The 17632-nt window shown below is 52.5% G+C and overlaps 1 protein-coding gene across 1 annotated transcript in view; it reads left to right on the forward strand.

The window, feature by feature from the left end:
• Positions 1–6584: 6584 nt before the first annotated feature.
• The window catches only part of LOC144729630 (F-box only protein 11-like), a 33922-nt gene continuing 22874 nt past the window's right edge, over positions 6585–17632 (forward strand). Inside the window, exons 1-3 of the mRNA XM_078610030.1 lie at positions 6585–7005; positions 14285–14475; positions 15558–15639. Coding sequence (XP_078466156.1) covers positions 6921–7005; positions 14285–14475; positions 15558–15639 — 358 coding nt within the window. The 5' untranslated portion in view covers positions 6585–6920. The remainder of the gene's footprint in view (positions 7006–14284; positions 14476–15557; positions 15640–17632) is intronic.

Here is a 17632-nt window from a genome sequence, read left to right on the forward strand (position 1 = left end):
ACCCGTTTCCGAAGGAAAAAATAAACTGGGAGCCGCAAAACCATTGCAACTATTAAAACAAATATAACACTGCATATATTGTTTCTTACCTTATTGCTATATACAGGATCGTGCAGTCAGCTGTCAATCTGAATAAAAAAAGGACTTTTTCACTTAACAATGTAAAATATATTTTGCAAATTAATAGCTAAATTACCTGGTTAATGGGATTTTTGCTCCTGAACCTCAGTGCACAGTGTCTGCACATCAGGGCTGTAAGACGTCACCTTCATTTTCACACAGGCTTGCAAGCTGTCATCTGTGAGGCGTGATCGATGTTTGTTTTTAATATAGTTCATGTTGGAGAAGACCTGCTCACATACATATGTGGAGCCGAAGATCGACAGGACTCCAAATGCATACTTTTTCATGTTTATATAAGTGTTGGGGATGGCATTCCATGTTTCGAATACAAGTTTGTCCTGTTTGGGAAGGTTTTCAATATCACTCCATTTATGATTCTGAGCCAGAATGGCCTTCTGACGGGCAACATCCTCAAGAGTAGCGGTCAAGCATTTGAACTTGGACACCCATATATCTTTGTCGGCTATATCGGCCAGTTCCATCTCAAGATCAGGTTGACTTACACCTGCAAATGCAGTCATATTCAATAGGGATGGATCGATCGCCAGGGGAGTGACAGGGAAGGATAATGTCGTTTTTTCCTCTCTGAACTCACAGAATCGTTTCCCAAACGAACTTTGCATTGTGGTGATTGCAGACTTGAAATATTCCAAATTTATCGTATCATGACTTTGTTTGAACTCTCTCAAAGAGGGAAAGTGAGACAGTGTACCTCTCTGTAAATCTTTGACAAACACTGTCAACTTGCGCTCGAATGCCAAAACCTCCTCCAGCATGTGCAGGGCTGTGCTTCCTTTCCCCTGAAGGGTTGTATTTAGCGTGTTTAGATGTGCTGTCATGTCTACCATAAAATGTAATTTTTCCAGCCACTCTGGCTGTTCCAGCTCAGCAAAGGTGAGCTCTTTGCTGCCCAGGAAGGTTTTTACTTCTTCCAAACATGTGACAAAGCAACGGCAACGTTATTGCCTGTCACCGGGCGGGCAGTGTGGAGCGGAGCGGCGACCTGTCAGCAGCGGCAACGCCAGAGCAGGTGTCACAGTGCGCCTCCTCCCCTCGCTAGCATCCGCCCCGGAGCCGCGGTCAAGGTTCAAAAGAGCCGCATGCGGCTCCGGAGCCGCAGGTTGCCGACCCCTGGTATAGACCCTTGCAGTCACGAAAACTTCAAATCTAGCTATGCAATCGTCTATAACACCGTGGCATTAAAATAAAATGTTGTAATATAATCGTCGACGTTTCGGTCAACGGCCCGTCTTCATAACACATCCTCGCGACAGTTCTTAAAATGATCCACAACGGCGCTCACGAGTATGTTGTGCCCATAAGCATCTGGCAGGCAGTTCCCCATTGATTCAAGCTGACTACTGACGAGATGGCCCACCCCTGCGTGCCGAAACGGGTCCCAGAGTCGACTGGTGCTGAATCACCGGCGGCAGTGGCAACTCTCGCTCCTCATGGCAAAAAGGGTCCTGGGTTCGATTCCCAAACTCGTGGTGCCTTTCTGTGCGGAGTCCGTACCTGTCAACCGCTTATTACAGACCAATTCAGGCCTCATTGGTCACCCCCCCGTGCCGTTATAAATCTCATCGTTCATCCTACAAAGTGCCATCACAAGGGAGAAACACAAATGAATAGACCCCAAAAAAATGTGCCCTATTGAAACGGCTGTACGCCGTATGGACCTGAAAACTCAATGTCCCTGTACAAGAATACGGGGTAAACCGTATGGGTTGACAGGTTATGGGAGTTTGAATGTTCTCTCCCCGTTATGTATGGGGTTTTTCTCCTATTACTTAAAAAAACACATCTAGTGCAACTGGTATTGGATCAAACATCCCAATGACTGAAACATTATACCGTAGTTATTATTGTACCGTATCTACAAACATCGCACCCTACTGCAAAAAAAAACTTGGCAGGACCCTCCTGAAAAGAGACTGAGGCTTTGCTGTATTTTGTGCCGAATAGGATATCAGAATGTTTATACTGGAGGAATCCGATGAGCCATAAAGCTCTTTTTCACAGATGTCCAGTAGTAAACGAGCTGAATAGAAAAAAAAACTATGCGGAAATTATGCAATCTCCGAAGGTCGTGGGGGCCGGCGGGTTGTGTAAAATATACTTTTATTTCATTGTGTGCAGAGACATGCACAAAGCGAGTCGCATCGCCTGCTTAATGCATTGTGTTTATGCCATTACAAGAGGCTCGCTATGCGTGATGACGTCACCGCGTTCCGCTCTTACGAAGCCTCGTGCGGAATGACGCCTCCTCGACCGCGCGCTCCGCTTAAATGGAGGGCCCTGGCGTGCGTGATTACGTCACCGCGCCGCGCTACGCCACGCCGACGTAGGCTCGCGAACGTGCGTGACGATGTCACGGCGCGCGCCGTGCGTGATGACGTCAACGCGCTCTGGCTTGACCGAAAGCTCGCTGCGCAGTGACGTCATAGCGCCACGGCGGGGGGGTCGTTGGGCTCGGGTGGGGGCGGTGGGGTGGGGGTCTTTACCCCTTTCCCCCCCCCATATCAACCCTGGCCCCCCACGTTTAGATTCCACAGCGTGGATCGGCCACTCGCGCCCGTGTCTGAGCGCCCGATTGGTCGCCGGCGTCCCGCGAGCCTCGCTTTCATCCAATGGGAGGCGGCGCAACGGCGGCGTTCGATTATCGGTTGTGCGATTTTGGAGAGCGGCGTTGCGCCGTGTTGAAGGAGGGGGGGGTTGAGGAGGGGGCTGGGAGGAGGTGAGGGATGGAGGGGGGGATGGAGGGGGGGATAGAGGGGGGGGAATGGAGGAGAGGGGAATGGAGGGGGGGGAATGAAGGGGGGGGGGAATGAAGGGGGGGGGGGAATGGAGGGGGGGGGGAATGGAGGGGGAGGGGGAATGGAGGGGGGGTGGAGGGGGGGGGTGGAGGGGGGGGGGAATGGAGGGGAGGGGAATGGAGGGGGGGGTTGGAGGGGGGGGGGTTGGAGGGGGCGGGTTGAGGGGGGGGAATGGAGGGGGGGGAATGGAGGGGAGGGGAATGGAGGGGGGGGGGAATGGAGGGGGGGGGGGAATGGAGGGGGGGGGGAATGGAGTGGGGGGGGGGGAATGGAGTGGGGGGAATGGAGGGGGGGGGGAATGGAGGGGGGGGGGAATGGAGGGGGGGGGGAATGGAGTGGGGGGGGGGAATGGAGTGGGGGGAATGGAGGGGAGGGGAATGGAGGGGGGGGGGGGAATGGAGGGGGGGGGGGAATGGAGGGGGGGGGGGAATGGAGGGGGGGGGGGGAATGGAGTGGGGGGGGGGGAATGGAGTGGGGGGAATGGAGGGGGGGGGGAATGGAGTGGGGGGAATGGAGGAGAGGGGAATGGAGGGGGGGGAATGAAGGGGGGGGGGCATGAAGGGGGGGGGAATGGAGGGGGGGGGGAATGGAGGGGGAGGGGGGGAATGGAGGGGGGGTGGAGGGGGGGGGATGGAGGGGGGGGAATGGAGGGGGGAATGGAGGGGGGGGGTTGGAGGGGGGGGGTTGGAGGGGGCGGGTTGGAGGGGGGGGAATGGAGGGGGGGGGAATGGAGGAATGGAGGGGGGGGGAATGGAGGGGGGAATGGAGGGGGGGTGGATGGGGGGGGATGGAGGGGGGGGGAATGGAGGGGAGGGGAATGGAGGGGGGGGTTGGAGGGGGGGGGGTTGGAGGGGGCGGGTTGGAGGGGGGGGAATGGAGGGGGGGGAATGGAGGGGGGGGGAATGGAGGGGGGGGGGAATGGAGGGGGGGGGGAATGGAGTGGGGGGGGGGGGAATGGAGTGGGGGGAATGGAGGGGGGGGGGGATGGAGTGGGGGGAATGGAGGGGGGGGGGGGGGATGGAGGGGGGGGGGGGAATGGAGGGGAGGGGATGGAGGGGGGGGATGGAGGGGGGGGAATGGAGGAGGGGGGGAATGGAGTGGGGGGGGGAATGGAGGGGGAGGAATGGAGGGGGGGGAATGGAGGGGGGGGGGAATAGAGGGGGGGGATGGAGGAGGAGGAATGGAGGGGGGGGAATGGAGGGGGGGATGGAGGGGGGGGAATGGAGGGGGGGGGGAATGGAGGGGGGGGGAATGGAAGGGGGGGGGATGAAGGGGGGGGAATGGAGGGGGGGGAATGGAGGGAGGAGGAATGGAGGGGAGGGGAATGGAGGGGGGGGGATGGAGGGGGGGGAATGGAGGGGGGGGAATGGAGGGGGGGGAATGGAGGGGGGGGGGGGGAATGAAGGGGGGGGGATGGAGGGGGGGGGATGGAGGGGGGGGAATGGAGGGGGGGGAATGGAGGGAGGAGGAATGGAGGGGAGGGGAATGGAGGGGGGGGGGGTGGAGGGGGGGGGATGGAGGGGGGGGAATGGAGGGGTGGGAATGGAGGGAGGAGGAATGGAGGGGAGGGGAATGGAGGGGGGGGGAATGGAGGGTGGAGGGGGGGGTGGAGGGGGAGGGGGGGAATGGAGGGGCGGGGGGGAATGGAGGGGAGGGGAATGGAGGGGAAGGGGGAATGGAGGGGAGGGGGTGGAATGGAGGGGAGGGAATGGACGGGGGGAATGGAGGGGAGGGGGGGAATGGAGGGGAGGGGGGGGAATGGAGGAGAGGGGGGGAATGGAGGGGGGGGAATGGAGGGGGGGGAATGGAGGGGGGGGAATGGAGGGGGGAATGGAGGGGGGAATGGAGGGGGGGAAATGGAGGGGGGGGAATGGAGGGGGGAATGGAGGGGGGGAAATGGAGGGGGAAATGGAGGGGGGGGGGAATGGAGGGGGGGGAATGGAGGGGGGGGGAATGGAGGGGGGAATGGAGGGGGGGGGAATGGAGAGGGGGTAATGGAGGGGGGGGAAATGGAGGGGGGGGAATGGAGGGGGGAATGGAGGGGGGGAAATGGAGGGGGGGGGAATGGAGGGGGGGAAATGGAGGGGGGGAATGGAGGGGGGGGAATGGAGGGGGGGGAATGGAGGGGGGGGATGGAGGGGGGAATGGAGGGGGGGGGAATGGAGAGGGGGGAATGGAGTGGGGGGAATGGAGGGGGGGGGGAATGGAGTGGGGGGAATGGAGGGGGGGGGGAATGGAGGGGGGGGTAATGGAGGGGGGGGAATGGAGGGGGGGGGGAATGGAGGGGAGGGGATGGAGGGGGGGGATGGAGGGGGGGAATGGAGGAGGGGGGGAATGGAGTGGGGGGGGGAATGGAGGGGGAGGAATGGAGGGGGGGGAATGGAGGGGGGGGGAATAGAGGGGGGGGAATGGAGGGGGGGGAATAGAGGGGGGGGATGGAGGAGGAGGAATGGAGGGGGGGAATGGAGGGGGGGATGGAGGGGGGGGAATGGAGGGGGGGAATGGAGGGGGGGGGGAATGGAGGGGGGGGGATGGAGGGGGGGGAATGGAGGGGTGGGAATGGAGGGAGGAGGAATGGAGGGGAATGGAGGGGGGGGGAATGGAGGGTGGAGGGGGGGGGGTGGAGGGGGAGGGGGGGAATGGAGGGGAGGGGGGGAATGGAGGGGCGGGGGGGAATGGAGGGGAGGGGAATGGAGGGGAGGGGGAATGGAGGGGAGGGGGTGGAATGGAGGGGAGGGAATGGACGGGGGGAATGGAGGGGAGGGGGGGAATGGAGGGGAGGGGGGGGAATGGAGGAGAGGGGGGGAATGGAGGGGGGGGAATGGAGGGGGCGGAATGGAGGAGAGGGGGGGAATGGAGGGGGGGGAATGGAGGGGGGGGGAATGGAGGGGGGAATGGATGGGGGGAATGGAGGGGGGGGAATGGAGGGGGGGAAATGGAGGGGGGAATGGAGGGGGGGAAATGGAGGGAGAAATGGAGGGGGGGGGAATGGAGGGGGGGGAATGGAGGGGGGGGAATGGAGGGGGGGGGGGGATGGAGAGGGGGTAATGGAGGGGGGGAAATGGAGGGGGGGGAATGGAGGGGGGAATGGAGGGGGGAATGGAGGGGGGGGAATGGAGAGGGGGGAATGGAGGGGAGGGGGGGGAATGGAGGGGGGGGAATGGAGGGGGGGAAATGGAGGGGGGGGAATGGAGGGGGGGAATGGAGGGGGGAATGGAGGGGGGGGAATGGAGGGGGGGGAATGGAGGGGAGGGGGGGGAATGGAGGGGGGGGAATGGAGGGGGAGGAATGGAGGGGGGGAATGGAGGGGGGAATGGAGGGGGGGGGGATGGAGAGGGGGGAATGGAGGGGGGGGAATGGAGGGGGGGGGGAAATGGAGGGGGGAATAGAGGGGGGGGAATGGAGGGGAGGGGGAGAATGGAGGGGAGGGGGGGAATGGAGGGGAGGGGGGGAATGGAGGGGAGGGGGGGAATGGAGGGGAGGGGGAAATGGAGGGGAGGGGGCGAATGGAGGGGAGGGGGGGAATGGAGGGGAGGGGGGGAATGGAGGGGAGGGGGGGAATGGAGGGGAGGGGGGGAATGGAGGGGGAGGGAATGGAGGGGCGGGGCACGGCCGTGCAGGAGGCGGAGTCACGGTCGCCGCGGCGAGCGACGACATCGACAACGAAGAGGAGGCGGAGGAGGAGGAGGACGTCGTCGCGCTGCCGCTGAAAGCGCTGCTCGCCTGCTGCTGCTGCTGCCGCCACTACTGGCGGTGGTGGTGGTCGCGGTGGAGAAGGCGACAGGCGACAGACCAAGGGACGGGCGGGAGCCGTTGTAGCTCGAGCATGGCGCTGTCGTAACGAACTAAAACGACGACGACAGGACGACAGCGGAGGGAGGAGAAGGAGGAGGACTGACAGACGGGAGGAGTCGGCGGCGGCGGAGGAGGAGGGGGAAGAGCAGCGAGAGGCCCAGGCGAGGCTCTCGGGGCCCCAGAGCCATGAGCTCGGGCAGGCTGGGCAGGCGAAGCCGGCGGGTGTCGCGGCTTCGACCTCCGGCGGAGAGAGACGAAGTGGCTGGAGCCGGTAAGGCCCCCAGCCCCCTCCTCACGGCTTGTAATGTCATCATCTTGGCCACCATCGCCGATCGTTGTTGTCGTGCCGGTGGCGATGAGAGCGGTAGGGGCCGCCGCTTTGTTGTGGTTCTTTGGTGTCCATTCGCCTTCCATTCCGACTCCTCCTTCACCACCACCACCACCACCGACGTCTCCTTCTCTCTCTCGTCTCTCCTCCGTGCAGCGTTCTTCATCGTTATTAACAACGCCAATAATGTGTCTAGATAACGATGACAATGGTGTGTGGGAAATAATAAAAATTGCGATGTAATTGATATAGATGGGCGAACGATGTCGCGGCGTTTCGTGTGGTGATGTACGTGAAGGATGATGATGATGATGGTGGTGGTAACGATACGTTTCTTTTACACGATATGTGCTTTGCTATGCGCAAGTTTTACCTCCCAATTGTGATGGTTTATGTCTGGTAAGCATTGGTTACACACCACCACCACCCCCCAGTGTGACGAGGCCGTTCTGTTTGCTAGGGAAATGGCCATTGTCGGGTGCTGGTGGTGGTGGTGGTTGTATGTTGTTAGTATGTTGTTAATGTTGTTGTTTGTAGTTGTTTCTTTTGCCATCGGTGTCGAGGCCTGTGGCACAAGACTCGTCCCTCCCTCCCTCGCACATTCACGAATTGCGATGTCCCAAAAAATGTTTGGTTTGTTTGTTACCCACGATGCTGATTCTCTTGTTAAATGGCATGCTTATCGGTTATCACGCCGTGGTTGTTACAATTGTTTGATGGTGTACAGTGTAAAAAAAAGCCTGACAATAGCGTCAAAAGGTTGTTTTACTCAGGGATGTGTGGGGGTGATGTGATGTTGTGTATGTGTAATGATGTCGTGTGGTGGTGATGTGTTGTGTGATGTGCATGTTACTCTTTGCTGTAATGTCTGCGGTATGCTGTGGTTGTATGTGGTATGCAATGTGTGGTGATGGTGTGATGCGTGGTGTGTGATATGTAGGGTGAGGTTGGGATGATGTGTGTGATATGTAGCGTGGTATATGGTGTTCTGTGTTGTGATATCGTCTGTGTGTGTGCAAAAGTATGTGGTTTTGTGGTCTGTGATGAGGTCTGATGTGGTGATGACATGTTGGGTGATGTTCTTTATTGTGATGTAGTCTGCGGTGTGCTATGATGTGGTGTGGTTGTATGCCTCGTGGGGTATGATTGGTGATGAGATGTTGCTATGTGGAGCATTGTGTGATGTGCAGTCTGGTGTGTGTGTGGTATGTGATGTGTGGGGTGTGCCTGGGATGAATTGTGTGTGGGGTGTATGGTATTCTGTGATATGTTGTATGTAGTCTTTGGTATGCAGTGATGTGTTTTGTGTATTTGATGTGTTGTGGAGTAGTGCATGATGTGTTGCGTGAGTAATGTTAGTATGTTACGGTGTGGGATGTGTGGTGTGATGTATCATGTGTGGTATCGTTTGTGATGTATCTATGATGTTAGGTTTTCTGAAGTGGTGTGATGTCCTTTGTTACAATGTGTATAGTGTGATATTATGTATGAGATGTGGTGCGATATGCAATTGGTATGTTGTGTGGTGTCTGATGTGGCGTATTGGTCTGTAATGTGCGATTTTGTGTGATGTGGTATCTGAAGTAATGCGAGGTGTCGTCTAATGCCATTTGGTATTGTGTTTGTGATGTCATGTTGTTTGATGCAATTTCGTTCTGATCTAACATGTGCTGTAATGGGGTATGATGTGATGTGATAGATACTATGTGATGTAGTACGACGTCGTGTGTGATGTGATCTGATTTGTGAAGTGGTGTGATATGATGTATAATGGTCATGTGTGATTTATCGAGATATTTTTTTTTATTTCGCGTGGGATGTAGTGTACGCTATGGTGTATTGGTGATGTCGTGTATATAATATAGTGGATGTGATGTACTATATTGTAGTGAACCATGTGGTGTATTGGTGATGTGCGCTGATGTAGTATGCCATGGGGTGTAGCAGTGATTTAGCAGCGTTATGTAGTGTGCCATGTGGTTGTAGCCGTGATGTTTCGCGGCCTGTTAAAGTACAATGTTGTCGTGGGTTGATTCATCCTAATGTAATGCGCGTCCATTTTCACCACGGCGATGTGTCGGTGAAATGGCCCTGAGACACAGGGGCCTATGGGACCGCGGGGTCACGGAGGGGCCCATCTGTGGCTGGGGGTCAGGGTGGCGTGACGCCACCCCAGACAAGGCAGGCAGGGGAGAGAGAGGCGTGCACGGGGAGGGCTTGTGTCCAACACTCAGGGACACGTGTAATGGACTGACAGACACACAGACGTATGTACATTTTGCCGACATTTATAGAAGCACACTGATGCATGGAGATGCGTGCAAACATACAGATATGTGTACAGGAGCAACCACATCCAGCACACAGACTCGCACGGACATGGATGTACAAGCGCACGAAGACGAATACAATTTATTTGGTGGCAGTGGTACACAAGGACAAATACAATTGTCAAAAAGACAGTCGTAGAGTACTGACAGATACACAGACCTGTGTACATACGCTGACTTATAATGCTTTGCAAGACGCAAACGTTGTACAAGGGCCTTTTTACACAGATGCACAGGATATGCAAGTACACCTAAAGATATATGCAGTACCAACATACAATGGCATATGTACACACTGATGTGTAGAAGCACATGGATGTGTAACGACACGCATAGGCACACTTGGACATGGACAGACATATGCAGGCACATATAGACACATGCAGGAATGATAGATATTTGTGCTTATGTATGAAGACCCACAGATAAAGATTTGTAGAACTTAGACACGTACAGCTGCTACATAGACGTGCACTTACAGATGCACTTAGACAGATACAGATGCACAGGCATACAGGAGATACACAGAGAGTGCTTACACAGACGGCCATACATCTGTTGATGTATGTACTGTATTTATAGATGCACACTGAAGCATACAGACTTGCGCAGACACACAGGCATGCATGTACAGTGGATATCTGTACACGTGGATATCTCCACAGAGACAATATATAGATGCCCACGCACCCCCATACAAAGATGCACAGACATACCGATGTTAACATACCCCCATACAGACATACACGAGACAGCTTCAGACATGCTTATACAGTTTCCCACAGATTTGCAGACATACAGCCTCATACAAGGACAAAGATCCCCTGGATAGCCTAAACTGGCTGTTGGGGCAAGTGCTGTTAGCAAGCACCTAAGAAGGCCGGCACGGTACACGAGGGGGTGGTGTGGCCAGAGCCACGCCCGACCGCCTTTGTCTCCCCAGTGTCAATGTTTACACATCACACTAGGTACTTATTTGAGGCTGAGTTGACCTAGGGGAGGCCCAGGACCAGTTTAGATAATCATCAATGGTGTTGGCTGTGAGCGGGAATCGAACTCGGGTTGCCGGGTTTGTAGCGCAGCGAGTTAACCGTTACACCACCACTCCCCACATTACATACATGCACAGATAGATACATGCACCTCATTACATACACATACAGATGTCCACACATACATATGCAGATGCGCACATACATGTACACGCACCACGCTTGACCGTGTGTATTCGCATTGTATATAAACAAAACTGTGCCTTTTGGAACCTAATTGAATGCTACTGAACCAAGCCATACACGAGTCACTTTGCATATTAACAAGGCTAACCCTATTGAATGTGATAGCCGGATAACTAAGCATGCTGCTGTATTGTAATAAGCTTGGCCTCTGTCTTGACCTCCAACATGCAGTGCTTTAGCAAACATCGGTCCCCTGTTTTTGTGGAGTACATCTTTTTTTTTAACATGATACATCCAGTGCGGCGTTAGTAGGTGTGTAGGCCAGGGCTGCTCAAACTCCAGTCTCGCACCCTGTCACAGCCAACCTTTCTCTGTGTCTGCCAATCTTCATTCAAATTAAGCCAGTCCACATGGCATGTGTTGGGTAATTAGTAAGTATGTAAATGTGTCAAGGGAGGTGACCGACCCCCCCCCCGCCCGCCCCACCTTCGATATAATAACATGGTAATACCCATCATTTATACACGAAAGCCTCACTGAGGTATAAAATATGTTCAGGAGGGTCCTGCATAGTGATGTTTGGCCAATTCCATTCGTTTTTGGTGTGTGGGAGGGAACCGGAGTGCTCCGAGTAAACCATGCGGTGTATGGTACAGTATATCACTCAAAGCTCCAACAATGCACACACAGATCCAACGATCCATTGTTGTACTGCCACCTTCTGACCACTTAATAGCCCAATACCTGGTATGTCTCGACACTCTGCAGTCCAGGCTCTGACGAGGCTCGATCCTCAACTTCTGAGATCTGACTTGAGATCAGACACGTTCAGGGTAATTTGGTTGCCAGCAGAGTAACAATACATAAATGTAGTTTAGTAATCGGGGAAAGTCTCAAGTCAGCCTTGATACTTTTTGCATGAGGTTCTTGCAGTGGGATGTTTGGCCATTTCCATTTTAAGTCGATTTCACTACCCCATGCGCCATCCCTTCCACAGACCACCACACGCCTGTACCCTCCCCCCACCATGAAAATAACGCATCTTGTATTGGACGTTTCCGCGCGTACATAAAGCAGCGTGTGCAGAAAGGAGGTGTTCCATTCATTAGCTGTCCTGACATGGGCGGTGTGATGCATTACCACCGCCAAATTGTACATTGCATGCCATTTTATTGAGATGGCATGGAAGCGTTATTTTAGTTTGGTTATTTTTAAAATACAAACATTTTTTATTAACGCGCTCTCGGAATGATGCCACGAGATAATCCATTCAACATTTTTCTTTTCGTTACAAAGCAGAGAGGGGGCACACTTCCACATGTGCTCTGCAGTGACATTGTTGCATGTTAGTCAAACTTATGTTTAATTTTCCAAGCTGAAATTTTAAGTGTTAAACTAAACTTAACATTATACATTTTTTTCTGTGCAGTTATTAGTGACTGGGGCTGAGACCCATCAACTTGCTACACCTGAGAACCCAGTTTAATCGTGTGTGGCTGACCCAGGATCTCATAAGTGCGCTGGCTCGGTACTCCAATCTCTGATCGTCACAACCACCTCGCTTAATGTTATTTTTTTGTGCACACACAAATGTCCGACTATGACACTCATGTACAATGTACGTCCGGATTTGCAATGGCTGCGCATGGACTGGTTTTTGAAAGCATAATGAAATCAATTGTGTGTTATTGATGACTTGGTTTTGGTCGCTTCGTTGACGGCAGTTTCGCTGCCCTTCTGCAGAGGCACAGAATTCTTGTCCTCCGGGAGCTGACTGCCGCTAAACGTTTTTATTTGGATGTCGCAGATGTTGAAGTCATGCAACTTTAATAGTCACTGGGCCCTCTTGAACTTCTAACCGTTATCTGAGCAGTCTGCATGCCAAGTCGGGTGCCGTGAGGGCTGCAGTTAATTTTTTTTTCTATCCTGGGTGCGCTCGCATGGGGTATCTTATGAACACGTGCCAAATAAGTTTGAAAACGTTAATGCAGTATCTCTGTCCTGTTGCCTATCTCTGTTGGGAAGGGGGGGGGGGTGATAACACCCATAAAGATAGTCAAATTCAAGTGATACTTTAGTATGAATAATTATCGCTGATTAAATACTTCCGAAGACAAACGTGTGACCAGAGAAGCATTACAGAATCCATATGTCCGATTTTTCTTGGTTGTGTTTTTGCACTGCCTTCATTAATTTTTATTGTGTCCAACACTTCGATATCCGCTTGGTATATTATTTTGCGGAAGATGTAACTGGGACAACAAACAGCTCTTTAGGCGAAACCCTTCGGCCATGTGTCCGACATGAGTCTGAAGCGTCGTTAATGACACGAGACTACAATTGTGGTTGCGCGCATGATTGTGCACGAGTGACATCACCGTAACTTCTCTCCTGTATTATTTTAAATAACATCGGCGAAGTGGTGTCAGCGGAGTACACTATAGTGGCGTGCCTAACCATAGTTTTAAGGTCTTTTTTACATTAAACAATTCTTAACATATTTAAGATGGCCCGGGACACAGCTTCGGTATTAATCTACAAGAGGAGAACTTTGAATGCTGGTTATGACGGCAGCTGGGCTGTGTCTACCCCTCACGGAGGACTGAAAGACTGACCTGGTCATAACGGGACTGAAGCCGGTCATGTATATTTTTTATTTGTGTTATCCACAGGCATTGTCTGGGACCACCAACTGCTTTTTTCCAGAGCGCTTGGAGACATTACAGAAATAAAGCCGTCCCTAATTTTTATCCAGATTGCACTATTGGCATCATGTCCTGAAACAAGGAATCCGTTTGGACCTGTAGCAGAAGTGCGGCCGTGTTAGAAAACCTCCACCCCGCACAAGCGGAACTCGCAGAATTACTTCTGAGATCTCAAGTGACCTCTGTCCACAAAACAGGGGGCAGCACTTTGCCACCTGCCCTGCCACAAACAGTTTCTGTTCATTGCATGACAATGCAACCGATATATTGATGTCTGAGAGCTGGAATTTATCCAAGTAAAAGTGCTGTCGATCAACTCCTTACACTTGAGAATTCAGTTTAATCACACGTGGCTGACTGCCTATTGTCGAACCCAGGATTTCAGTCAACTCAGTCCTCTGACCCAATCGGCCACCTCTCCCTAAAAAACATTTAATGATCAAGATTGGAGAAAATTTTTCATGGGTTGCATCTTCCTTTCAACCATTGTTTCTCAAGCCCGGTCCTTGCGACCCCCCATGGTACAGAATTCCATTCATGCTGTTGACTCCCTGCCCCTGTTCAGCTCCAGGCCCAAGACCTTTTCTCCCTCTGCCTATAACTGACTGCCTCTCTATATAAAATAACTATGCCCATTGTTTCTGTCAAGCATCTTGAGATGCAGTCATAATGAGATCCTATGTAAATCCAAATTACATTATGTAGGTTTCTTTGGATCTCTGCATAATTACATATACACTGAGAGACTGACCAGAGATCCATAGACTCGCCAAAGAGCCATAGATTTCCCAGAGATCCACAGTCTTGCACAGAGCGCCACCACTGGCTGCTATTTTGTTTTACAGTTTTGAGATGCGCAGTCCCATTTAGATGCTGTACAAATCGACAAGAGTATTGTGTTGATGAACAAGAACTGCATCACGCGTGTACGCATTCGAGACAAACGTGTATCGTGTTTGCGATGAACCTGAATCATGTGCACGTGCGTGTGTGTGTGTGTGTGCGACAGATGATGGCGCTCGGATCCAGGCTCCGGATCCGGCACCCGGTCCTGGGCAGGCGCCGGCGCCCGGCCCGGCCGTGGTGCAGCCACGTGCGGCGGACGTCCCGGCTGCGCCGGGTGTGCGCAGCCCCTACCAGCTGCGCCGGAAGCCACAGACGTGCAAGCGGCAAATCGCACCGACAGCAAACCCGGCTGAGGTGAGCGCCGCCTCCGCCCGCTCGCCCTCTCGCTCGGCCACACGTGACCCGGCTCGCTCAACTGCTCACCTACTCACTCAGATGCTCTCCCGCCCACTCAGATGCTCGCCCGCTTGCCCGCTCACTCACCCACTCACTCGCTCACAAGCTCGCTCACATAGGAACCCGCTCGCCCTGTTAATCTACTCGCTTGCACGCTCACCCACTCACCCACTCGCTCACACACTGATCCGCTCGCTTGTTCACAAACCCGCTCACTCACCCACTCGGCAACCTACTCATCTATCTACTCAACCGATTCACGCTTGAACTATCTATCCATTGCACCAAAGATATTACAGCTCAGCTGTTATGGCTTGATGCAAGATAACAATTATAAGGACTAATAGAGCATCTCCTCTAATTCGGATTTCATCGAACAGCTATTTTGGAGTTGCATCCATCGGCTGAGTGTCCTGTGCTATCTGACATGAGGTTGAAGCGACATTAGGAAGGAAGAAGACATCAAAATCATGGGTTTGTAATTATGGCTCGAGGGATGTCACTTCCTTCAGACAAAATCACGCTAAATGTGCTCTATTTCATTATATACCAGAAGCTTAGTGGGGTTAAATATGGCTAGGTTCGTACTTGGATGGAAAACCGCCTGGAAATACCAGGAGTTGCCTTGGGCGGCAAGGTGGCCTGGAGATGACAATTCATCAATTCATTCTTCAAGTGATCTGTATGGAGCTTTTAGTGTCACCCCCTTGCATTCCAATTGGATTTTCTCTGAATTTTCTGGTTTACTCCCACATGAAGCCAAACATCCAAATACAGGACCCTCCTGAACCAATAAGCGTATTGAGACTCAGTGAGGCTTGATATTATTATACATTTTAGTTACACTATCATTGCTATGTCATCTATTGATTGCTATAATTTGTTCCACCTGACCCTGAATAAAATATATATATATAATTGAAAAAAGCTGAAAAGTCCCATGTCGGACAGCCAAGAACACAGCATGGTGGGGTGGAGGATCTTTATCCAGCAGTGGATTGATTAATTGATCCGTGGCCATTGATGATGTCTTTTTGTAGGTGATGTCGTCGACCAGCACCGAGAGCTCCAGCCACCGTGCAAAGCGCACCCGCATGTCGAACCGAACCCAGGAGCCGCCACGTGAGTACCCTTCCTCACCTCCTCGCAACTCCACCGAGCCTCTTTGAGATTCAGTCTCCTGTGTGGTGGAACGTCCGACTCGGATCGTTGAAAGACATGGTGAGAGCAAGAGGGTCCGATAGAGATCGAGGGGAGAGAGCGAGAGAGACGGGGACTGCCTTGAGTGAGACAGAGGCAGCAAGAGAGATGGGGAGAGAGAGGCGGAGAAAGGGCGAGGGTGTGTAACAGTGCAATGTAGTGGTGCACCAACTATTCGTGTACAATGTACAGTTAGCGTACAGTGTAAAATACACAGTCTTCTTCACAGTGGATGTTACCAATCGCATGATATCATTCGAGAAATAGTTTTCATGATTAGGCTGTATCCTCTACGAAATGTTCCAGTTAACCACTTGAAATAAAAATGTACTGTTAAATATAGAGAAAATTTATTGTTTCTCGTTTCAAAATTGGCATCTCTAGCTCTCACTTTGTCTATGTTTCTAGAGGAACATATGTAGTACCTACTGCAATGTGTGAACATTGCCACTGGGGAGACAAAGGCGACCAGGTGTGGTGTTGGCCACACCTTGCCCTCGTGTGCCGTGCCGGCCTTCATGGTTGCTACTCGCTAACAGCACTTTCCCCAACAGCCTGTTTAAGCCTATACGGGGGATCTTTGTCCATAGTTAGAAATATCTCTATCTGAGTCTCGGCAAGCATGACCGTCTCTCACCTTGTGGACTTGACTGACTGCGGAGTCCTGAAGCTCTGCACAATGTCTCACCGAGTCACTGTCGGGACCACGGCTAACGTGCCCTCTAGCGTAATAGGTTATAACTGTGGCCTTGGCTGGGGATTGTGGCTTTCTTTACTTTTAACACCACAGCTACAAAACATATCACTTCCAACCCCCCCACAGGTTTTAACTGGTAAGTGTGTTCTTTTGTGGGGGGGGGGGCGGGTTTAATTCCAGAAAAACACATTATGTTTTGGAGTTGATTTTCAGTTTCTGTTCAAGAAAATGTCACGGTTGAAACCAGTTCCTGATTCCGGTTCCCGGTTCCATTCGACTCCTCTGCATGCGGTGTACAACGAGAGCTAACCATGTACATGGGTGTCACGGTGCCATCTGCTTGGCTGTGAACCACCTCCGGTTAGCACGGCTGGCTACGTCCGGTGCGAAAGAAGCTCAACGTACATGCATACAACACTTACCACTCAAATTTTTAAATAGCGTAAAGTTAGGCTACAATATATGATTGTGGTACAACGTACTATTAGCACACTGTACAATTTGGGTGCAATGTTTTTTAGGATTTTTTAATTACGGTTCCTGAGCACAGGTCCGTCACGCCAAGCGGTTAGCAACATACCGCGTGGCACTGTTAAAGTTGTAATAAATAAGAGTGTAATATCTTTTCTTTAAGTGAGCAATGTTATACAAGTGCTTGGGAAAAGAGACAATTGGAGGAGGTTGGTGGGGAATTCCTAAGTGCAGCAGTGTGATGGAAGAAGCATAAAGAGATGTGTGGTGACCCGCAGTGCAATTCGCGTACCGTTTAGTGTGCAGTCAGTCCTTGTAGATTTGAAGTTTTCGTGACTACAAAGATCCATACTCTTTGGTTCTTTCGGTAAAGTCACTTTACCAAAAGAACCAAAGAGTATAGTCAGTCCTTGGTTAACGCGGAAGATGCGTTCCTGAAAAGTGCCGCGTAAAGCGAAAACTATTCCCCCACAAAAAATGTTACTATGAAGTCTGCCGAGATACGATATACTACAACGCACACACGGTAAGATGGCGGGACAAATAACTTGGGGTATGCCTCTGCGTTACTGTATCATCCCACGTAATGTATTCCACCGCTCGGCCGTGCAGCTCAAGAAAGTAGTAGTTTGTCATCGACCGCTCAGAAACTGCGTCGTAACTGTGCGCATTGTGAGCAAAGGGTTCCCGAGTGGAAGAACTGCGTTTTCGAGAAAACTTTGTTTTGTGAAGAACACACGTTGAGCA

This window comes from Lampetra planeri, chromosome 33 (assembly GCF_965212315.1).
Source record: "Lampetra planeri chromosome 33, kcLamPlan1.2.h2, whole genome shotgun sequence".
NCBI lineage: Eukaryota > Metazoa > Chordata > Hyperoartia > Petromyzontiformes > Petromyzontidae > Lampetra > Lampetra planeri.